The 24067-nt window shown below is 57.6% G+C and overlaps 1 protein-coding gene across 4 annotated transcripts in view; it reads left to right on the top strand.

The window, feature by feature from the left end:
• EYA2 (EYA transcriptional coactivator and phosphatase 2) overlaps positions 1–12404 on the top strand; it is a 205322-nt gene extending 192918 nt beyond the window's left edge. For all 4 annotated transcript variants that reach the window (XM_079127952.1, XM_079127953.1, XM_079127954.1 and 1 more), the window contains 5 exons: positions 994–1154; positions 4076–4190; positions 4919–5040; positions 5876–5976; positions 12279–12404. In XM_079127952.1, coding sequence (XP_078984078.1) covers positions 994–1154; positions 4076–4190; positions 4919–5040; positions 5876–5976; positions 12279–12359 — 580 coding nt within the window. In that variant the 3' untranslated portion in view covers positions 12360–12404. The remainder of the gene's footprint in view (positions 1–993; positions 1155–4075; positions 4191–4918; positions 5041–5875; positions 5977–12278) is intronic.
• The last annotated feature ends 11663 nt before the right edge of the window (positions 12405–24067 follow it).

A 24067-nucleotide genomic window follows, 5' to 3' on the forward strand; every position in this document is an offset into this window, starting at 1 on the left:
GGACTCAGTGGGTGCTGGCCGTCTTCTCCTTCTCTTTGAGCCTCTTCCTCGGGCTCTGAACAGGAGTGCCCCCTGCCCCTTGGTGAAGCGACCCCCAGAGGCCCATGTAACACCCCCATGAAGGGCGTGGACCACTCAGGTCAAGGTCGAGCAAGGTCAAGAGGGCTGTGGACAGCCTCTAGTTTCCCAGACTCCCCGATGTTAACACGGGAGAGCTGAGGAGGTAGCTCCGTGGTAGAGCTGCGCTCTTGCCTGGCAGGCTGGAGGCCCCAGCTTCCCTCCCCAGCACCTCAAAAAGAAAAAAATAGGGGTGATGACCTAATCGAGTTAGAACCATTCTCAGCTTTCACACACCAGCGACCCTCACCGCTCCCAACAAACAAGGGAGGATTCTAAATGTTCTTCCGTTCCCGCGGCATCTCTCCTGAACAAAGGAAATATTTTTCCCGCTCTTACACGCATAGAAAATGCAGAAACGACCGAAGAGTACAAACACCCCAGCAGCCGCTGCCCGCTTCCCTTCCCGCCTCCTCTTGGAGGACACTGGGTGGGCCTTGGAAGCGTTGTCCGTGCTGGGCTGCACACCCCGGTGGCCCCTGTTCTCCTGGTGAGGTCGTGTCCTGAGTGTGACCCTGACGCGGCTGCAGGCAGAAGAGGTGCTCTCTGGAGCAGGCGCAGGCCCGGCCCATCTGGGCCCCCCTGCCTCTCCTTCCCAGCTGCCGTTTTTATGGCCAATTTCGTGTCACTTCTGAAGCGTCCTGGCCACGTATGGCAGGCTTTCCTGGCGTGGTCACTGCACGCAGCTGTCGTTCCCCAAAGAAACCAGAGGCGCTGCCGACACCAGGAGATGGGGGCGCAGAGCTGCTCGGAGCAGGAGCCGCGGGCTGCTGGGGTGGGCGCATCCTGGACGCCCCAGTCACGGGAGTCCCACAGGCTCCCTCGGAGTCTCCCGGCGCGAGGACACTAACTCCGCTCTCCCACCTGCCTCCCCAGCACCTACAACTTCTCCACCGATGGCTTCCACAGCGCAGCGCCGGGGGCTGGCCTGTGCCTGGGCAGCGGCGTGCACGGCGGCGTGGACTGGATGAGGAAGCTGGCCTTCCGCTACCGGCGGGTGAAGGAGATGTACAACACCTACAGGAACAACGTGGGCGGTGAGTGCCAGGGCCCACGGTGGACGCCTGCCGGCGCCTGTGTCCCTGCCTGGGGTGTCAGGGGCGGGGTCTCCATGCGCCAGCTGACTGCAGGGAACCCGGTGGCCCCCTCCGGAAGGGACCAGCAGGATCCGATTCCCTGACTTTGAGGGTGAGGAGCCTGGGAGTAGGTGGCATCTCCTGTCCCAGAACACGGCCCCCAGAAGGTGGGGCTGGGCAGGGCCGCGTCCTCCTAGCAGGACCCGAGGCTCTCCCTGCGAGAGCCGCCCTCCAGCAGCGCCACACAGGGCCAGGTGTCAGGTGGGTCGCCTCGCGGAGTCCAAGAATGGGGTTCAGGGACAGGAGGAGGGACAGGAGCCCAGTGAATAAACTCCCACGGCCGGGAGGGGCCCGGAGGATGGAGCCGGCGCCCGTCCTTCTGTGGAAAGGCCGCGGGCTGCAGGTCACGGAGGTTCCGATTCCCTACAGGCTCCAGGTCACTCTGTCCTGATTTTAAAATAACCTTTTGGCAAGTTTCTCTGCACACCCAGCAGCCGCTGAGCGTGGCTGCCCCGGAGGCCTCTGGGAGCCCACGTCCCTCCCTACCTGCCCGGCCTTGTCTCTCCCTCCCGACCTCACCAGCAGCCTCACCCGAGGACTCGGGAGGCGTGCGGTTCTCTGACCTCCTCACACCCATCGAATCCAAACACAGGGCTGGGCCAGGATCTGTGTTCCAGGGAGCCTCCAGGTGACGCTGGGGCACCGCGGTCTGAGGTGCAGTCCACAGAGGAGAGGCCACAGAGCTGGACAGAAGTGTCCGGCCCCAGGCCCCATCCCAGGCCACCAACGCAGAGCCTGCATTTTGAACAAGATTCCCTTGGGGATGATGGGGCTCCAAGCTAGGTTCCCGTCTCCCCTCCCTCAAGAACCTCGGTGGCTGATTTTCTGGGTCTGGCCGCCTCTCGCACTTCAAGGCTCAGAGGTCCGGCAAACCACGGGCCTCGGTGGCAGGACGGCCTTCACCTGTCGCCGGAGGAGGCGTCTGACGGGTGGAGGCAGGATCAGCGGGCAACAGCCGGGTCCTGGGTCGGTGGTTCTGAGATTCTCCAGGCCCGTGGCTCCTCATGGGAGAAGCCTGGGGGGCACCGGGGTCTTCAGGAAATGAAAGAGGGTTTGAGTGGGCAGGGAAGTGTGCCATGTCCCATTGGCCCGCAGACTTCTAGGGCTCCCCACTGTTCCCAGAGCGAGGAGAGTCTGGTCTTCATCCTGCGGGTCCGTCTGTCCCCGTGCTGGCACCTCCTAGCTACGGGCCTCAGGCAGGAGGGGAGCCCATGCGCTTGGGCAGGGGAGACAGGAATGGAGCCGCCAAAGGAGGCCATCTGCTCCCCTGACACTGAGGCCCAGGACACGCCCTGGCTGGGGCACTCTGCTCTGCTCCCCCCGAGCTGGGGCCAGGTACCCAGGTGTCAACAACAGGACCGCTGCTGGCAGGATGCCAGCCCTGCCCCCCAGCTACTTCAGCACCCAAGAACTAGCCAGGTCAGGACCGCGGCCTCCAGCCTGGGGCCCCCACAGACCAGGATGCCCAGAGGCTTGGCGGAGTGCTCAGAGAGAGGCGTCTGCCGGGCAGGCCGGAGGGAGGAGCGGCTGGCTGAGCCACATCTGGGAGGCCGAGGTTGGACTGACCTGAGGCCACCTCTGCCCCTCCCTGCAAAACCCCCAGCGGGTCATTGCCCTCTCTGTGCCTCGCTGTCCTGGTATGCACAGCAGGGCCCAGGCTGCCCAGCTCTTAGGATCAGCACCAGGGACGGTACTTGGAAGAGTTTGCTACACACGGCACTCCTTGAATATGGTTGTCGTCGACCGGGAGGGTGGAAGGAGACCAAGCCTGGAGGAGAGCGCGGGAGTAGGGCAGGTGACACGGGGAGCCCCGGACTAGCCAAGGGCCAAGTGGGAGCTACTGGCCGCGGGCAGCGCAGGCCTGGTAAGTGGCAAAGTGCTGTGAGCGCTCTGAGCCAGTGCTACCACCGCGGACCCCGGAGCCAGCGGACAACCAGAGGCTGCATGCTTTCAAGGACTCACACGAGCTCTGAGCTCATGGTTAGGGCGCTGAGGGCTGAGAAGGGCAGATGGGGCGAGAAACACCACGAGTCAGGCTCCGGGGCCACCGCCCGCTGTTATCATTATTTCTCCCCCATGCTGAGAAGCTCAGTCACCCTCACAAGGCCTGTTTGGTCACCTAAAAAGTAGAAATAAAATTAACGTTCATCACTAGGGCTGTTTTGAGGGTGAAAAGAAATAAGTTGTGTTTTAAAACACAAGGCTCTGCATACAATAAGAACTCAATAAATGTTGGTCATTGTGTTTTTTATTATTAATAATCTCTACCATAACATTATAAGCTCTATAATCTTCATGTTTTGTTGATCTCTTCTCTGTCTATTCAGTGCTTATTACAATAGCAAGCACAAAAAAGGTATTCCTGAAATCATTGTTGGATGGTTGGATGGTGGATGGATGGATGGGTGGATGGATGGATGATGGATGGATGATGGATAGATGGATGGATGATGGATGAACAGGCAGGTGAATAAATGGGTGAATGGATGGATGGATGGATGGATGGATGGATGGATGGATGGATGGATGGATGGATGAGTACATGGATAGATGGATGGATGAGTAGATGGATGGATGGATGGATAGATGGATGGATGAGTGGATGGATGGATGGATGGATGGGTAGAAGGATCAGTCAGTAGATGGATTCATCAAACCATCAGCTGACCCCAGAGGTTAAGAGGGGTTGCTGAGTCGAAGCTGGTGCTGGCTGCCATCTGATTGAACCCTCAGGGTCCAGCAGCTGGACTGCCCTTCTCCCCCACCCTGTCCCTCTGCCCTTCCTAATATAATAATGGCACCTCTATTTCCTCTGTCCACAGGCTTGATAGGAGCTCCCAAAAGAGAGGCCTGGCTTCAGCTGCGAGCCGAGCTGGAGGCGCTGACAGACCTCTGGCTCACGCACTCCCTGAAGGCGCTGAACCTCATCAACTCCCGGCAAGTAGGAGCCCTGTTTCGCTTGGTGCCACTGAACTTTCTCCCGGGAGAGAGTGGTGGCTCCTCCTTCCCACACCTGGGAGAGCGGACTCCCAGATCCTCACCTGCACACTTCCCCAACCTGTGGCTAAGCTCCATGCAGAGGCACAGCGACCGACCGCCAGACCCACTAGCATAGGGGGGCAAGTGGCTGCAGAGACTTCCCGGGGTCCAGCAGGGCTCCGGGTTTCTGGGTTCTCTCCAAAGGCCAGAACAGGCTGGACACCGTGGCACACACCCGCAGTCCCAGACTCAGGAGGCTGAGGCAGAAGGACCACAAGTTCAGGTCCAGCCTCAGCACTTAGCAAGGCTGTCTCAATAAAATGAAAGGACCGAATGCAGCTCAGAACTGGCACATGGTTCCCAGTTTACCCCAGCCCCCACCTCCCTCTGGTCCTACTCTCACTCCATGTCACTCATGTACATCTCCGAGACCCTCGCAGCTAATTAAACAAATGCACAGCTCTTGGGACAAACATCTGCTATTATATAAGTGGAGTATCAGACTCAGGTTGCATTTTATCGTGGCAGCTCCAGGCTTGAGGGAGAGGAGGCGCCCGAGGACCGCCCAGCCCACCCTTCCCCGAGTGGCCGGCAGAATTCCATCCAACTTAGGCTCCTCTGCGGGGCCCAGAGGCCTGGCCTCACGGTACCTTTGGGTTCTGATCCCCAGTCTCCTTCATCCTCAGGCCCAACTGTGTCAATGTGCTGGTCACCACCACCCAACTGATCCCTGCCCTGGCCAAGGTCCTGCTGTATGGACTGGGCTCCGTGTTCCCTATTGAGAATATCTACAGTGCCACCAAGACAGGTAGGGAGGAGCCAGCCCGGGGGAAGCTGGGTGGGCTTCCATCCTGGGGAGGGGACAGCCAGGGAAATGTCACCGGCCAGGTTGACTGACTGCCAGCGACCCTCACAACCCTTTCACCAGGGTTGGATGAGGGAGAATTGGAAAAGGAGAAATTAACAGCACCGAATGGAACTGACAGCTCTCCCCTTGCATAACTGGAATCAGCATCCATTTCTAAGATTTTGGTGGCATCGTCTTAAAGCAGATTTTCGCCTGTACTGATTTTCTAAGTCTGAACATGACTTAAAAGTGCCTTTGGAGTTTAAAATCACAGCAGTTCAGGCCAAAACAGTTGTGAGAATAGCATTTGCCAACAAAGCCTCTGGCCTTCTCCTTTTCTTCCCAGGCACCTCTAGGCAGGTGTGTTTAGTACCTTTTTTTTTTTTTTTTTTTTTTTTTAATGATTTTAAAAATTTTTAATTGTGATAAGATAGCGATATAAAATGTTGCTTTTTGGGTTTTGGTGGGTGTGGGGGTTTTGCTTTGCTTTGTTTTCTTCGTGGCTGGGCATCGCCGGGCCCTCATGGCGAGGCAGGTGCTCTGCGCCCAGCCCCGCGGCCCCGGCCCCGCGTACCCGGTGTTGCGGGGACTCTGCGGAGGCCGGACGCGCAGGCTCCCGCGCTCACCGGGCAACGGCGGCTCGGGCTGCTCTGGGCCCCGCAGGTTCTTCCTGCCGTCGCCGCCCGGGCCAGCTGCTCGGCTCCCTGGGTCTGCGTTGCCCGCTTCGGGTGGGGATGGCCCCGGAGCCGGGGTGCGCGGGTCCTCACGGGCTCCGGCCTCCCCGCCCCGCGTGTAGGGAAGGAGAGCTGCTTCGAGAGAATAATGCAGAGGTTCGGCAGGAAAGCCGTCTACATCGTGATCGGCGACGGCGTGGAAGAGGAGCAAGGAGCCAAAAAGGTACCGCCCCCGCGCTGGCCGCCCCCGCGACCCCTCCGCCGCCGCAGGCCGCGCTCCTCGGCCGCTGCCGGCCAGTCCGTTCCCACGTGCAAATCGCAGAAGCATCCTGAGTAATTTCCTTCTGCAAATCCCCTCGTGCCTTTGGCTGCGCCCCTGGTAGCCCTGGACTGTTTCTGGGACGCCGCGGGGATCCCAGAGACGCTGGCGGGGGCAGGCGGGCGGCATGCACGTGCGTGCCTTTTATTTAATGCGCTCTGATCATATGTTCCAGGAACGCTTCCCAGTTAATAAAGGCAGCATTAAGCTAATGAAAAAGAAAATCCCGCATCTGTGATCTCGGGCGTGCGGAGAGGGCAGGGGGTTCTGGTGGCCGCAACTCTGTTCTTGGAAAAGAAACAGCTGCCAAAGCCCCGGGTCTGGCCTGTCAACAGCGCCCCAGAGAGCCTGCCACCCCCAACCCAGAGGCCTGGGGAGCGGATCGTTAATGTCACAGGGCTTAATTTGGGGGACCTGGTTTCCCCCTTCCGTCCCTGGCAGCAAATCCTGAGGAAATGCAAAAATGTGTAGGGTCTCAGCGGATGAAACTCAGAAGAAAAGGGACTGTTCCCTGGAGACCCGAGGGGGAGGGGCTGAGGAGGCTCTGCACAGGCCATTCTCCCACCTGTGGGCCCCTGCCCTTGCCCCTGAGGACAGACACACCCATGAGACACTTCCTGAGGAAAGAACTCTGCCCAGCTCCCGGGCAGGCCTGTGCTCCCTCCTCCAACTGCCCATAGCCTTCTTGCAGGGCATTGTCCCCTCTTGTCATGAAACAGTGATTTGTGAGACTTTGGTTGCTTTATCCCAGGCCCTTCGGCTAGTGCCTACACTCTTATCCAAGTACCTACTGTGTGCTGGCCACTGCTGTAGGCACTGGGGATCCTGCAGTGAGCAGAACAGACCCTGCCCTCACCCCTCCTGCAGCTCACAGCTGGGACAGAGAAGTGCAGCGTGCAGCCAGCGGGTGACAAGACCTTGGGGGAAGAATTAGGCAGGCTGTGGACAGAGGCAGGGGACAGGGGACAGCCATCTAGGCAGGTGGAATCTGAGCAAAGTGGGGGAGAGGGAGTGTGCCAAGTGGATTCCAGGGGGAGAGCATCCCAAGAGGCGCCGTGTTCAAAGGTCTGAGCCATCATGGCCACATCAGAGGGCCGGGGGAGAGGGGCATGGTGGAGGTGGGACCAGGGAGGGGCCTGAGGCCATTGAAACAACTTCCACTTTCACTCTGAGTACTTCTTTAAAAGCCAGGCATTGAACCCAGGGGCGCTTAACCACTGAGCCACATCCCCAACCCTTATCATTTTTTATCCAGAGACAGGGTCTCGCCGAGTTGCTTAGGCCTTGCTAAGTTGCTGAGGCCGGCTTTGAACTCTCCATCCTCCTGCCTCAGCCTCCGGAGCCGCTGGGATTGCAGGCGTGGCCGCTGCGCCCGGCCTGAGTACTTCTTTTTAAAGGCATATTTCTTTAACTTGAAAACGAATTGCCTTCGAGGGGAAGGACATTAAGTAAATAATGGTGACACAGGCAATGGGCAGGATATGGCCAACGGGTGGCAGGGCATCGTGTGAACCACCACACAGATTCCCGCCTTCCGAAATGCTGGCCACGGACAGCACCGTCCACACCGCGAGGCTGGAGCCACTGCCCCAGGGAGGCCGCGACCCCCAGCGCTCTTCTCCAGATGCAGATCTGACGAGCAGTGACAGGTGTTCTCGGGCACCCCTTCACTGCCCGAGGGGAAGTGTCCACAGCCCTGGCTGCAGCTGCACCGTCAGGAGAGTCGGAGAGAAAGCCATCGAGCCCAGGGTAGCGCGGGCCTCCGGGTGTCAGTGACCGCGCACAAAGCCCAGCCCCCACACCCAACGCCCGTTCACAGGCCTCAGGCCCAGCCCCACGGCGTGTCTCCAACCTCTGAGCAGCCGGGAGCACGGCTCTGGGTGAAAGCGCCCAGCCCTCTCTCGCACCCAGTGGTCGCACGCCTGGAAACTTCCCAGCGGCTGGGCGGCCTCAGGCAGAAGGCGCGTGGGTGGGCAGAACACCCGCCCCCAGATGGTCCAGGCGCAACATGAACCCTAGCAATTTCCAGGTGGCCCCTAGTGGGCAGACTCTTTCTTCTTGGAGGCTGCTGACCTGGACCAGCCTCCTGCACGGGGACAGAAGGGGCCTCCCTGCCTCCCAGCGCAGCTCACTGGGACACATCAGACCAGGGAGTCCATCTGGCTCTAAGTCCCCCCTCCTGCATTTTTGGCTGTGTGGCCTTAGGATGATGCTGCCCCCTCTCTGAGCTGCGTCTCCTGGTCTGTGGATCTGTTGCTAGTGATAGGACCCGCCTCGCTGGGCCCAGAGCATGCGCGGGGTCCCCTCTCCGGTGCTGATTCCCACATGCTGGCAGGTGCTGAGCAGGGCTGAGGGCTGAGGCCTCTCCAGCAGGGCCCAGGCCAGGCGTGTCCACAGGCCACCCCACCAGGTTCCACAGCAGCGCGTGCTTTGAGGGACCAAGGGGCCAGACAGCAGCTGACAGGGCAGGGGGTCTCTCCGTCCCTCCTACAAACCATCGGAAGCTGCTCAGGGCTGCGGGCCAGAGCCACGCCCAGGCTCCTCCTGGCCTGCCAGGGCCAGGCCCAGGGCAGCTCCCCTAGACCCCACCCCACTTCCACCAGGAAGAAGGGACGTGGGGAGACGCCCCTCCCGGGAAGGGCACAAGCCCAGGAACGCAGACACCACTGCCGCTCCTTCCGCCCCCATGACCAGATTCCGATCAGTGTCCACGCCTTGCTACAAGGTGGCTGGGAGATGTGACTTTGTCCACCACCAGGTGCCCAGCTGAGAAATGGGAGTTCCTGGAAAGAAGAAGAGGGATGTTGGGGAGCATGAGGCAGGGCTGGAACCGGCCCCCAGGAACCGGCCCCCAGGGAGGTTGATTAATTTGTCTAAGGTCACACAGCTGGAACGTGTGAGTCTACCCGTGTCTTGCTCCCAATGCCTGGCAAGGAGCAGATGGGCTTAGGAGTGTCAGACACCGAGGATCTGTCCCCCTGAGCTTCCTGGCAAGAAGGAGACCACCAAGAGACACCCTAAACTCCCCTAAAGCTCCCTCCTCCAATGTCTGAGGCAGAGGACTCTCCAGTTAGGGAAGGACGCCGTCAGCCAGCAGCTGTCCCTGCCTGATGAACAGGAGTCATTAGCCCAGGTTTCCCAGCCCCTGAGCAGCATGAAATATGGCCGCAGGATGGGGCTCTGCCCGTGTGTCTGCAGCCCCGCCATTAGCCCTCCTTCCGGGGGTCGCCTGCCCGCCTCACGTGATGAATCCCCACACTCGGGAGCTGTCAGGCCTGTGAAGGAGGCGGCTGGGACATCTCCCTCCTGTGCTGCTTCTCTCCCAGAAAAACGAGTCACACTCTTCAAAGGGGACAGGATGGGCCAGGTGGCCACGGGAATGATCCATCTTTGCAGGGACAGGCAGGGCTTGGCCAGGGCGAGGACAGGCCGGCGGCTTGAGGAGCTGGAACCCGTTCCCCTCGGTGGGAGCTCCCTGCCTCCCTTGAGCCGGGAAGCGTCTCAGCCCCACAACAGAGGAGGGACAGGCGCGTCCAGAGGCTCTGCCAGGGGCCTCCTGCCCCTCCCCGCTGCCCTTCCTGCTGGTGTTTCTTCCCTGTGTGTTTCTGAGCACCTACTGTGTGCCAGAAGCCACGGCAAGCAGCAGCGACGTGACATTCGTGCTGCGCCGGTGTCCCTTGCACACGCCGCGCCCGCTCCCTCCCCCACACCTGGCCCTCTGCCTCCTGCTGGGGCCACTGGCCTGGAGCGGCCTCCCAGTCCCCGTCCTCAGGAGGAGGGACACATCTGCTGCCTCTCACCCTGTTCCACTTCCTGGCCAGGAGGGGGAGTATTTCTTACCAGAGTGTGACTTCAGGGAAAGTCACAGAAGGCGACATCTTCACAGCCCCGGGGAGCGGGGCGTGGGCACCTTTGGGGCTTCGTGCTGCCCACCCGACACCAGGAGGGCGACGGTGATCTCGGGGGAGGAGTGAGGAGGAGGGTCCAGCGCAGAGCCCTGGAGGCAGGAGCAGGCTCCGTCAGTGTGTTCCAGGAACAAAGGACTGTGCTCAGAACCCCGGGGGCTGCAGAACTGCCACCCGCACTCCGGGCACCGGGTGCTCATCAGACACCATCCGCCAGTGACCATCAAGGAGGCGCAGAATCTTTTTGCCCCGGGTCGCAGGAAACCCCTGTGATGATGGCTTAAATGCTGCCACGTCCAACGAGTTTGGAAACAGGGGCTACAGATCGGTTCCGCGGGTCCTAACGTCACCCAGCACCCCTTTCCATCCTTTTGCTACACTTAACTCTCTTTGAACTTTTATTTTCTGATTTATTGCCTCATGACCTCAAACTGGCTGCCACTGCTCTAGACCTCACATACTAACCTGACAATATCCAGATAGAAAAGGGAAACCGCTCTCATGCACACGCAGGCACCTGTGCATGCATGTTTCACGCCACAACCACTCTGCACAACCGCAGTCCCGGCTCCCTCTGCCCCTTGGATCCTTGAGTCTCCTTTGCTTGAGCAGGAATGTCCCCCCTGGGCGCCATCCCTCGGTGATGTGCCAGCCAGAGGCCCTCTACATCATTTAGGTCCCGGCTCTTATCCGGGAGACCCCGCCCGCTTCACTGCCACCGAGGAGAGGCCTTCCTCTTGGTGGCTCTTTTGACATTTCGCTCATGTCTACACTGATGAGACCTTTAATTCCCACGTCCTGGTCTTCTTCTCTCTTAAATCATTGAAGAATCCCGCGCTCCATCCCCACATGCACCTGCGGGGTTTGCCCTGCACCTCCGACCTCCTCCTGTTTCTCCAGATCCGTCCTCATGTGCACAGACATAGTCACAGTATTCAGTGAGCACTTAGTATGTGCCATACACTGTGACCAGCTGCAACAATTGTATACAGCAGCGTTGTCCCCATTTTAAAGACAGGGAGCAAAGTAAATAGCCTAAGGTCACCGTGACGGGCAGTCCTGCCCCTGGCCATCAGTGACCACGTGGAGCTTGGCGATCCTTCCTCCTTAGGGACGTCTTGCCATGATCGATACGCCCACCACACCCCTCCCGTCCGTGTTGTGCTGCGTTACTGCCTGTATGTACTGTTCAGTGTGCTCTCTTAGCTCATGACCATTTAAGATCAAAAACTGGAGGCTGGGGAGGTAGCTCAGTTGGTAGAGAGCTTGTCTGTCAAGCCCAGGCCCTGGGTTCAATCCCCAGCACTGCAAAAAAGTAATAATAAAAATAACTAATTAATTAATTTAATTAAATAAAAAACCCGACATCATGTCAACACAGAGCCAGCATCACCTGCTGCAGAGAGAAGAGGAGATAGAAACGAAAGCTTTAAAGAAAAGGAAAGAGCCAGGCTCAGCCATGCACACCTGTGATCCCAGCAGCCCCAGAGGCTGGAGCAGGAGGATCGAGAGTTTGAGGCCAGCCTCAGCAACTTAGCGAGACCCTGTCTCAAAATAAAAAGGACTGGGGGTGCAGCCCTGTGGTAGGATGCCCCTGGGTTCAGTGGTGGCATGGGGACAGGGAGGCCGTGTCTTCCTGGGCTAGCTGACCGCTGGTCCACGGAGGCTCAGGCCAGTGGTCCTTGTCCAAGTGGAGGTTGGCACCCAGCGGGAGGCGGCCTCTTGAAGGAGCAGGGTGGGGACCTGCCTTGGCCCACTTCCCGTTGTTCCAAGCAGACACCACGGCGGGCGATTTGTAGGCTGATTGGGCTCCGCAGTCCTGGGCTGGGGGCCTGCGAGGCCGCGTCTGGTGGGGACTCGGCAGAGGCAGGTCGTCCCACACCAGGCAGGACGGCAGACTGGCTTCATGACAGACCCACTGGGAGACAAGCCATCTGTCTGTGGAGCGACTAATCGCCGTCGCTGTTGCCACCTGGTCACCTCCTGTGGTGCCCCCGGCCCCTCCTAAGGCCTCACCGTGGGGACTCGATGCCAACGAGAGTCTTGGAGGGACCTTCCAACCACAACGAGCGAGGGCAGAGCCAGTCGCCACCCGAGGTGGCCCTGTGGCCCTGTGGCCGCTGAGGCAGTTGGGAGGGCCAGCGGGTGACCAGCTGGCAGCACCAGAGTGGGCAGTGGGAGTGGGCACGGCCATCTAGGCCGAGGGCGCTGGCCAGACCCGGGTGCCAGCAGGGCCCTGGGGCCGAGGGTCGGGGACCCCAGGCCGGCCTGGGCCGCTAACCCGTCTCGCTCTGTCCGCAGCACAACATGCCCTTCTGGCGGGTCTCCTGCCACGCAGACCTGGAGGCGCTCAGGCACGCGCTGGAGCTGGAGTACCTATAGCGCCGCGACACCGCACCACCAGCCACCGCCAGGCCCCGCCAGGCCACCGCCCAGAGCCGCGGAGGCCCAACGCCAGACCCAGGCAGCGTCGCCGCACCCAGAGAATGTCCGGTGGCCGCCTGGTGGGGGTCCTGAGGAGGAGAGGGCCTACGCGACACCCTGGGACCCAGGGCTGGCGCGGACTCCAGACTTTTCTGCAGGACTCGCGGGACAGAAGCAGGACTGCCGCCTGGGAGGCTGGTGGCGGCGGGTTTCTGTCGTGTTGTTCTTAATTTATGGACTGGTCTCACGCTCTGGTGTGACGCTCTGGCACCTGTGTTGGTGTCCTAGCTGAGGTCTGCTCGTTGGACCTGGCAGGGGCAGGGGACCCAGCAGCCCTGGCCAGGGCTCTCCTCCAGGCCGTGTCCTGGGGGACAATCGTTCTTCGGCATCTGGAGGGAGGCGATTTGGGGCTGTTGGGAAGACTGGCTTATCTTTGTTTGGAAGACGTCTGGACAGCACATGTGCCTTATGCTGCCATCTTGTTTTCTAGGGAGAGGACACTGGGAAGGAAGCGGTACTTTGTGATGGATAAAAGGCATTAAATAAAACCACGTTTACATTTTGAAGTGGGGTAGATTGTAGTTACTCTAGTCCCGTTCTTCAGGCTTCCAGATCGTTGCTCTCTTTCAGCTGCAAAAGAATAAAATGCAACTTAAATTGGCTGAAGCTGAGAGAGAGCGGAGAGAGAAAGGGAGATGCCTCCAGGAACTTTAGTTGAGATCTATGTTCAGGTACAGCTGGATCCAGGGGATCAAATGACTTTGTCCTACCTGCTTTAATTCTCGGGTAGGCTAGGCTCTTCCCTGTTATGGCACAGTGACTCCAAGCGTCTTTCTTCAAAACCATACAACCAGAGAGCACCTTCTCCACAGGGGTCATGACAAAAACCCGGGGTTGCGCCCCATTGGCCAAACCTGAGTCATGGGATATTCATGGAGCTGGATTAGGTTTGGATTTGCTCAGATCAGAAAGTCACAGAGGGCTAGTGCCCCAAAGGAAAAAATCAGTAATAGTGACCTATTCCTAAAAGAATTGGGGGGAAAGTGTGCGGAGGAGGAAAATACCACCAACTTCCCTTCCTGCAACAGGACTTGACTTTCCAGTAGATTCTAAATGATTCAAGGACCCAGTGAAAGGGCAGGAGGTCCTGTCTGCTTTCTGTTGTGATGACGGGAAAGTTCAAAGGATATCATGAACATTGTCACTACTATAGGGGACCAAGTAGGACCTGGCTCCGGAGGACTGAATGCTAAGCAGAAATACGAGCCCATCCTGGTGAACCCGACATTGCCAGCTGGCTAATATCTGTGTCAGTGGAGATGGGAGACTCAGCAAGGGAGCCTCAGAACTGGAATCTGCGGTCATTAGAGAGCCTTCGGCATCAGGAGAGACTCCCGGGAGGCGCCGAGCTCCCTGGGGGCAGGTGGTCTTGGTTCCATCTCTGTATCCACAGACTCAAGCACAGAGCTTGACACGAATCTGAATCCCCAGACAGGCAGGGAGAAGATGAAAACAGGTCACCCACCAAGTGGCATCTTAGCCCATGAAGACCCACAGGCCCAGCAGTGGTCCCCTAGGATGGTGTCGCCTAGTCGCATTGTAGCCACGTGATGATGAAATTACCTAACAGCACACTTCTCAGAATCACGTGTCCTCAGGTGACGCGCGGCTGTCTAACTGGAGTCCTGGATGGACCACAGGGTGGTGGACGGCCGCTTGGGCAGATGGGAGAACTGGTGGCTAAATGGTTGGGTGGGAGGTGGATTGGATGGCTGGCCAACATCTGGGTGACCGGAGGACGGGCGGATAGATAAGTGGCTAACAGGGACTAGCTGGATGGTTGGGTGGATGGTGGGTGTGTGGGCGATCAGGTGGACGACTGGACAGTTGCTTGGTGTGTGAGTGGACGACTGTTTGGAAGAGCAGGTGGCTGGACGTAGGGACAGATGGTCACAAAGGTAAGTGAGTGGACCCCTGGGTGGGTGGCTGGGATGACGGCTGTTTATGGGTGGTTGATAGTCCAGAAGCCTGGCCGTGCAGAATGAGCGTGGTCTGGTAACTAGGACTGGGGGTGTGCGGGAGGCCAGGATCCCCAGAGTCACCTTGGATACCCGGCTTGGCCTCAGAACGATGGGCACGTCTGGGATTCTCCACATATAGTCAGAGGAGTGTGCCGCATGGACTGGTTTCTGGCCACAGTGAAGAAGGAGACTGGAGCAGAGCCGTCAGATTCCGAGATGGGACACCCTGGGTGCCCCCGACTCTCCACCACGCCCCTTCCGCACGAATCACACGTAATGACGATCTTCCCACCCCTGTTTCTGCCACCACCAAACTTCCGGCTGGGAAAATAGAAGTCAGTTATTTACTTAGAAGACTTTTTCGCTTCATAGGTGACCACTGGCAACACTAGTGGATTTTATTCCGGGACACAGGAAGATTCGGGGCAGGGGTTGGGCCTCGCCCTTGACGTTGGGTGTCGACTGCTTTCTGTTGTGATGACGGGGTTGGAAAGATGGTCGCCCAGCCTTGAAGCACTCAGCTTGAATTCTGGATGAGTCGGACGGCTGGAAGGTAAGGACAGTGTCTCCTCATCCGTATTCAGTGTCCACCGGAAAGCAGAGCTTCCTGAGCGTTGGGTGGATGGGTGGAGGGTGGTAGATGGACGGAAACCTGCCTGGTGAGTGGCAGATGGCTGGCTGAACGGACCAACAGACACCAGGATTCCATGGTCCCACCCTGCCTATCTTTCCAGTTTCCCTAGTAACATCCTGGGGCTCTCCAGAACATTCTAGAAGTAGAGTAGGTAGACTATTCTGGAAGTTCCAAATGACGCCAGATCTTCCAGAGCAGTCCAGCAGGATGGAGACCCCACAGATGTCCCCAGACTGGCCTCTGGAAATGAAGCAGGAATTTGTCTAGCCCAGGGATTTAGAATTCAGAGAGCTACCATTGGGTTTTTTTTTTTTTTTTTTTTTTTTTTTTTTTTTTTTTTTCCATTACAAATGATAGAAACAGTAGCTTAAAACAAAGAAGAAGTCCTTGGCTTGCTTGAATGAAAAATTCAGGAATGGGTGACCTCGGACAACCCTCCCCATGCCGAATGCAAGACATGTCCCTCAAATTCACCGTCTTGCCCTCCATCCTGAATTCTGTTTCCTCCTTGGGTCTCACATGTGGGCCATCCTGACATATCCAGAGTGGAAGCTGAGAGGTTGTAATCAACCAAGAGTCCCCCTGGTAAAGCACTGTTCAGTTCTTAAAAGGGTAACTATCTGGGAAGGATCATCAAGTTATAAATATATATATATTTTTTTTAATTTTTTTAGTTGTAGATGAACCCAATACCTTCATTTTATTTATTTATTTATTTTTGGCAGTTCTGGGATTGAACCCGGGGCCTTGTGCTTACAAGGCAAGCACTCCACCAACTAAGCCATATCCCCAGCCCTCAATACCTTTATTTTATTTACTTATCTGTGGTGCTGAGGATCCAGCCCAGTGCCTCACACATGCCAGGCAAACACTGTATCACTGAGCCACAACCCTGGCCTGTATTTGTTTGATTTTTATTTTTTTGTGATACTGGGGGTTGAACCGAAGGCCTTACCCATGCTAAGCAAGGCCTCTACCCGTGAGTCACATCTCCAGCCATTGAGCTACATTTACTAGGTTGGTTAACAAATCTCCTTATGGTTTAAATACGGTGAGTTGTTTCTTCCCGAATCAGCCCAGTCCCCACTTTCACAGCACTCAATGGTGTTCTTAGTAGCTTTGTCCTATTTCATAGGCTCTGATTTCTACTCAGAAAACCAGTCACGCATGTCACACACAACGGGAGCAGGGCACTGGTTCATTAGCCCCATCAGGGTAGAAAGTGGATCTTGGGGTCCGGGGTTGGCCCACTTAAGAAAGACCAGCTGAAAGGAGCCCTGTGGACGTTCTCCTGGAAAAGATCCTGGCCTCTGCCCCCACACAGCCAGGGTCCGCCAAGGAGCCCTGGAGCTTGGCCGAGGGGCAGAGCCTCATTGTCAGTTGAGATGTTAGTTTAGAGGCCACACGGCAGAGCCTGTTTCCTTGAAGACTGAGGCCGCGGTGGATGCTGACAAGGCCAGGAAGGCACCGGGAGAGGTGCAGGAAGCTCAAAGCTCCCAGCGTGAAGGAAGAAGCGGGTGTGTCTGGGGCTGGGCCAAGGTCGAAGGTGGGCTCAGTGGGCAGGAGGCCTGTGGGGCCCATGGGCAGAGCCAGGCCAGATCTGGCTGCACCTGCCAGTCTTGGGTTTGGAATTTTAGTCTAAATCCAGTAAAATGACACGAGAGGCCTTGAGCCTGGCAGGCTGTGACTTACCCTTTCGAAACTGCCAGGCTGCCCAGGGAGAGCGTTTTGGGGGGAAGTATGGAAGCAGCCGTCTACGTAAAGTGTGGCCCACAAATCCAAGTCTCAGGTGGCATCATGATGTATTTTTACCTTGATTCAACTCAGGTGGTGGTTCTGTCACCAAGGTCGTCTGGCCTGACCTGGAGCTTCCTAGATGTGGTCACAGACAGTGTGCCCTCTGGGCCCAGGTTTGGTCACTCACAATGGCCTGTGTGTCTGTGGACTGGGGATTGGACCCAGGGCTGCTCTACCCATGAGCTACATCCCCAGTCCTGCTGTTTGTTTGTTTGTTTTTGAAACAGGGTCTTGCTAAATTGCTGAGGCTGGCCTCAAACTTGCAATCCCCTGGCCTCCGCCTCCCGAGTCCCTGGGGTTACAGGCCTGCGCCACCACACAGGGCACCCAGACTGTTTCCAGGGTCCATCCATGGGCCCTGGGCCCACAGTGCCTTCCGGGTGGAGGACTGGAGGTGAACGCGCTCCCGGCCGAAGCTGTGCTCACCAGTGACCACCAGGGGGCAGTGCGCCCCACAGCTGGCTGGAGCTGCCCTCAGACGGGACCAGGAACCGAGCGCTCTTGCAAGTCTCGCCGCAGCAGATCCTGAAGCACCTCCTTCAGGCCGCGCACAGGCTGCTGGACTGCCCTGGCGAAGTGGCCGCACCATCCCTGATGTGTTCAGGCCCAGGAGTTACCAGTAAGGTCACCTCTGCACTGACCAGGTCTCAGCAGACACAACGTCTGTGAGGGAGGCAAATGGTCACTGGTGGCCTTGAGAGCTGTCAGGGAACCCTGGCCTGGGAAAGGCCGATCCTGCAGGTGGACCACTCCGGCGTGTGTGTGCCCGCGCACGTGCTGGGGACGGAGCCCGGGTGCTCTACCACCGAGTACACCCCGTCCTTTGTATTTTTTATCATGAAACAGGGTCTCACTGAATTCCATCCTCTCGCCTTGGCCTCCCGAGTCACTGGGATTTAGGCGTGGCCGCCACACCCAGCCACCGCTCCGACTTCTAATAACACAACTGTAATGGCGGTTTACGGGGATCGTAGGGGCGCGGTTTTACAGCCCGAAGCTCACTGAGGCTGGTGCCAATCTGACACTTCGTCCTTCAGTATGTGGCGAGCTGGCGATAGGGAGGGACGCCTCTGTGCTCTCGCTGCTCCCCCCACCTCGCGTCTGGGCCCACAGAACCCCAGCTAGGGGAGCCCCCTGGCCACCTGGGGTGGCCCAGCGAGGGGGACAACCGCAAGCCTACTTCTAACCCTCAGTGAGCACCTGCCACATACCAGGCCCTGGGCGAAGCCCTCGCCCACCGGGAGAGGAGGGAGAGCCTGAGGGCCAAGGTGGAACCCGGCCCTCCCTTTCCAAGCGCAGGAGCTTCCCCTTCCCAAACGGTTTTCTCAGCTGTAAAATAGAGGCGACAGTGGACAGCCTCCCCGCCTCGCCGCTGGCACTGAGCACATTCAGACGTGGAGAGCGCTCAGAACAGCAGTTACAGCCAGGCACGGTGGCCCGCCCTGCAGTCCCGGCTGCTCGGGGTGGGGTCGGAGGCAGAATGAGCACTTGAGCTCAGGAGTTCAAGACCACCCAGACAGCAGAATGAGACCCGAACTCTTTAAGAAAAAGAACAGAAAGATTGCATTAAACCCCAACTGAATAGAGCAATAAGCCAAGCCATAACATCCAGAAAATCGAGGATTGCATTAAGACCCGGTACAGCGCGTGCGTGCGCATACACGAAGGCCAGGGCGCACATGGCGTGCAGGAGTTAACTAAAGCATTTCGTGACGTCGCTGTGCTCCTACGCACAGCCCCGTGCCCCGCCCTCAGTTTTTAATGATGCAGGTCACAATCTCTTAAATCACCACACCAGCTTTGCGCCGGCTTGGCAAATACGCTCGTCCAAGGGCTCATTGTTTTTATCAGCCCCATTTTACAGAGAGGGAAACCGAGACTCAGAGGCATTGCGGGTGGCCCGGGGCCTCACAGCTGGAAGGGGCAGGGCTCAGACCCCCGCAGCACCCCGTGACTCAGGTGCACAGGTGGGCTCACGGGCCAGATCTGCCCACAGAGGAGTTTACTGCTCTACACACTATTTTTTCAGGCTTTAACCCAACTATATGAAACTTGGGACATTCGACTCAAAATCTAAATTTTCAGCCAGGTGCTGGGGTGCATGCCTGTAATCCCAGAGGATTAGGAGGCTGAGGCAGAAGGATCAAGAGTTCAAAATTAGCCTCAGCAACTTAGCGAGGCACTAAGCAACTTAGTGAGACCCTGTCTCTAAATAAACTATAAAAAGGGGCTAGGGATGTGGCTTTGTGGTTAAGTGCCTCTGGTCCAATCTCTGTACAAAAAAGAGAAAAGAAAAAAATCCAAAATCTAAATTTTCAACTTTTCTAAAATAGAAGGGGATGATCTGGGGAGCCTGGCCCACATCCCCCGTGCTCAGCAGGAGCCCCAACTCTGCCTCCCTCCCTGCTGTGCTGTACCTGCTGGGCTCTCCTGTTGGCCACAGTCCCCACCACACCCCAGTGCCTCCCTGACACAAGCATCACACGCCGTCATCCTCACACACACAAGCTGTCCCAATCACATGGAGAAACAGCTTTCTATCAAAAGCAGACACACAAAAACTGAACCGGTAAGGGGGCTGCATGTTTCAAGAAGGAAAGAGACGCACTAATCTATTGTGACATTCTTCATGTAAGGATGAAAGTGTGTCCAGGTCGGTTTGCCCCAGCCTACTGCATAGTTTGGATTCCCTGCCTGGTCCCGGGAGGACGGGGTTTGCAACCCGTCTTAACCCACCACCCTGTTTCTCTGTTATGTCCCAGGACCAGAAACTGCTCAGTGAAGAAAGTGCCTAATTAATTACTAATTAATTTGTACGTTTTATACAAAAGTTTCTCCAATGATAACAAAGATACAGTAATGGTTAGGAGCAGGTATTGTGTGTGTGTGTGTGTGTGTGTGTGTGTGTGTGTGTGTGGTCAGACTGGATTCAAGTCCAGCTTGGCTGTGTGGCCTCAGACAGCTTGCTCAGTCTCTGTGGGCAGGTAACGAGGATGCTTTGGAATCAACTGCCTGGTGCACAGACGTTGTGCATGTCAACGCCACTCCCTCCCCTTGGGTTCATCAAGGGGAATCCAGGTCTTTACAAACCTAGTAAGATGCAGCTGGCCCAGGATCGGCAGGAGTTTGGAGTACCAGGCATGGAAAAGCCCTAGATGGCAAAGCCAAGGGTACTATTCCCCGACACACCTCCCGCTTCTGCCCAACCTTCCTGAATTGAAGAGGAAGCAAAAAACTCCCCAGCCTGGCATGGTGGCCACGCCTGTGATCACAGCGGCTTGGGAGGCTGAGGCGGTAGGATTGCGAGTTCAAAGCCAGCCTCAGCAATGGCGAGGTGCTAAACAGCTCAGTGAGACCCTGTCAATAAATAAAATGCAAAATAGGGCTGGGGGTGTGGCTCAGTGGTCGAGTGCCCCTGAGTTCAATCCCCAGTGCCCCCCCGCCAAAAAAAAAAACCTCCCAGATCCCCCTTCAGCCAGGTCTGGAGTCTCTCCAGTGGCCAGTCAGCTGCATTCGCATAAGACCTGCATTGGCTGCTAAGTGGTCAGGCAGGGGGCCTGCGACCTGCCTGTGGGACCGCAGCAGAGCTGGTGGCCAGTGAGCGTGGGTGTGGTTATGATGGAGACCTGCCCGGCTGTGGGAAGGGCACGGTCGAGATGTTCCGCTCAGGGTCTGGAGCCACCAAAGGTGATCCATCTGAAGAGCGCTGAGCCGCTTGTCCAGCCACCAGGGATTGGAACTCTGCAGCCTCGGAGCAGCCAGGACTCGGGAGACCCGATGTGGCATGGGGGAGCCGCTGCCAGCTCCGCAGCTGTAGCCTCAGCAGATCTAAGCACCGAGGCCAGAGGCCGATGCGTCCCTCCGCCTTCGAAGCCTTCCTGCGCCTCTGCGTGGTGGTCACGGGCTGGGAGGCGCTGCAGGAAGGAGACCCTGCAGGAAGGAGACCCTGCAGGAAGGAGACCCTGGGGTTCCCGAGCAGCCACGCCCAGAGCCGCCCCACTGTCACTAGCCCGCTGCCCCCTGCTGGGCGGACTCTGCTCCCCACCCCACCACAGCGCTGTGGGCCCAGCGGCGGCTGTCACGGGTGGTCAACGCGGGTGGTCAACGCCAGCCCTTCCGTGCCCAGCGGCCCTGAGGAGGCTGTGCGGCAGAAGAGGAGCCCACTGCCCACGTGGAAATTCCCACCACAGAGACATGGCCACATGACTAAAAGGGCAGCTTCTCCGCAGTTCCAATCATAACGTAAAACGCCTCCTGTCACCCACACTTGCAGCAGGTGAGCTGGGTGGTCTGAATCTCAGTAAAACGCCTACAACCCAGCCAACACCTCTGCCAGCCTCCCGCCTCCTCTGGGCACGGGGCGCCCAGTCCCACCGCCCACACCCCCCTCTGGTCGTGACAGCCCGGCCCCAGTTCCTCCTCCTCCCTGTCCAGCTGGCCGACTGAAGCCGTCCCGCCTCAGGGCCTGTGGTGTGCTTTGCCCTCCACCTGGATGCCCTTCCCAGGCTAGTGGCTCCCATACTCCCCGCCCCTCAGGGTCATGGAGCAGATGGCAGGACCTTCAGAAGGGCTGATGTCCTTGGATGATTCCTTCCCAGTGAGCATGCTGGTTCAGCGAGGACCCAGACTGCACCTGTTCTGTCCTCCACTGTGTCCCCAGTTCTTGCCTCAATAAGCAGCCATGACCAGAAAGGACAATCTGAGCCCACCCACTTCCTGTTCCCAGAGGTCCCAGTCCTGGCTGTGAACTGCAGTTCTGCATGTGGCCACCAGGAGGCCAGTGTCAGATTACATTATGAAAAGGTTGGTGGTCCCAGTGGGTTCCCGGTCCGCGGGCGGGGGGGGCCAGTTGCTAAGAGGAAGCAGCGAGGCCCTGGGCAGCTTCTTCCCAGTTCACCATACCCCACATGTCCTCCTCTTCAGATTGTGACGTTGGGTGGCCCCCGATGGAAATTACGGAAGAAAACTGGCAGGCCTGCCTGGACCTCCAGGCCCTCCCCCGCCCCCAGCAAGCACTGCCCCCTGGTGCAGCTGCCACTCAGGACTCTGCGGGATGCCCACTGAGACCGGCGCACACTCGTGCTGCGGATCCGCTTGCAGAAGCCCATGTTTGGAGAACAATCTGGAAACCTAACGGTCTGTTTGCACACACAACCATCAAAGACCAGCAGACGCTCTGGAACAGCACCAACGAAGAACAGCAGTGGAGAATTTAAATACAAGGACGGACAGAAGCACGGCCATTTGTAAGAGGGGGAAGATGTCTCTGCATGTTTGAAATCGCTGACTCCAAGGGACAAGCAGGAAGGATGCTGGAGGGAACCAGAGTGGCTGGGATGGAAGGGCTATACTGTGGCCCTTGTGTTTCTTGAAATCTTAGTCATGACTGCCTTAGCGAGTCCAAGAAATCGTAGAACTTAAATTCTATGTGCCAGCCATGGATGGTGTGCCAGGCCTAGGGAACAGGACACAAAGGCCCAGAGGCAAGAAAAAGCTTGGCTTGCGAGGCTGAAGGACAGTGGAGGCTGCGCCTCACCTCCTACAGCCTTGCCTCTCCGCTGCTCGCTGTCCAGCCACCCCCTTCTCTGACCTTAAAATGAGGGGACAGAGAAGGGGCCCGTGGACACCCAGTAAAAGGAAATGAATGTTCGGGGTTTTGCTTTTGCACTTACAAGAAGAATGCCAATGCCTCATCTGCTGGAACTAGCACGAGGAGTCCGATTAGAACTTCCCCTGCCCTGTGGCCTTGAGCTAGCCACTGCTGTGGGCCTGATTCTGCAGCAGCTGACAGGAGAGGCCATAGCCCTCAGGATGGTTCACACCCAAGCATCAGGGGGGAAGCCACAACCCGCCATGCAAGTTACAGACCTCGGACTGGAGCAAGTGTCTCCAATCCCCTCACTTCAACACAGCCTTCTTGCTGTCCATTAAGCCTGTGAAGCTCACAGCTACCCCAGGACCTTTGCACTTCCTAGTGCCTGTCGGGAACATTTTCTCACCTGCTTTATTTCCCATAGCCAGCTCTTCATTCAGGTCTTAGCTCAAACAGCCCCTCAGAGAGAATCTGGGTGTTCCAACTGGAGCAATGACCCCTGCCTCAGGTCCCCTGAACCATCCCCGTTCTGCTCCTTCCAGTAAAGGTCGTCAGATAAACAGATGTTCAAATCAGCCCCTCCTCTGCTTCCGTAAGGTCCCTAAGTTAGAATGTTTCCATTTTCAGAAGGCCAGGGAAGACATATTTTGCAACACAATAAGCTGAAACTCAAACGTCAGTCTATAAAACCCGGTTTTTGCCATGCCCACTTACTGTCCCCTCTGGCCACAAAGCTGACACTCTGGCCTTGGTGGACTGGAGGACCCTGCCTGCGTGGATTTATCCCACTAGATGGGCTCGCCTTCCTGAGGTGGTGAATGCCACGGAGGAGCTCACGGGCCCTTGCCCCCTCCTCCAGCCCAGTTGCTGAAGTCCTGGCACCTAGTGGTCCCCTAGGAATACCTGCCCAGCGAGTGGATGACTGGTGTCACCGCAGTGGGATGCAAGCTGGGCAAGGGTGGGGACATCCACCTCACATCCCAGTGCCGGGCAGCACCAACACATTTGCAGGCCCCTCATGAACTGACACCTGTATGCACCTTGAGCTCGCTGGTAGGAGTCAGGTGCTTGGCAGGAGGGTTTGGCAGGGTGGATCTCTGGGAACCACTGGCCAGAGAACATGACAGACACTGCTCCCGGGGAGCCAGACGGCCTCCCCCTCCAGACTGCTGCCCCCCTGCCGGGTCTGGAATGTTAAGATCAGCACAGCCCACGGACTTCAGTCATCGGGGTGGCCCACCAGGTCCCTGTGGCCACAGAAGTCCGCCAGCTCCCTAGGGCTCCATGGCCTTCCTGAGACACCCCAGAGAGCACTCGCAGGAGCCACTAAGCATAAGGGGCCGCCCTGCGGGGGTGCTGGCCTCGCAGGGCCCCTCCTCCTGTTTGGCTGCAAACCTGGACATCCATCCCAACCACCTGGAAAACTGCAAATTCGAGGACGACCAAGCCATTTTGCCAAAACAGTTTAATTAAAAAAAGGTGAAGAATCTGAAAAACCTGGGACGGAGGGAGAGAACCCAAATGACCACACCGTGCGTCCACTGGCTAAGTCACAAAGAAACACCATTGTCAAAAAGATATTTAAGTTTAATACAAATTTTATACAAAGAAAATGTGAAAA

The sequence above is a fragment of the Sciurus vulgaris genome, assembly GCF_902686455.1.
Source record: "Sciurus vulgaris genome assembly, chromosome: 2".
Taxonomy (NCBI): Eukaryota; Metazoa; Chordata; class Mammalia; order Rodentia; family Sciuridae; genus Sciurus; species Sciurus vulgaris.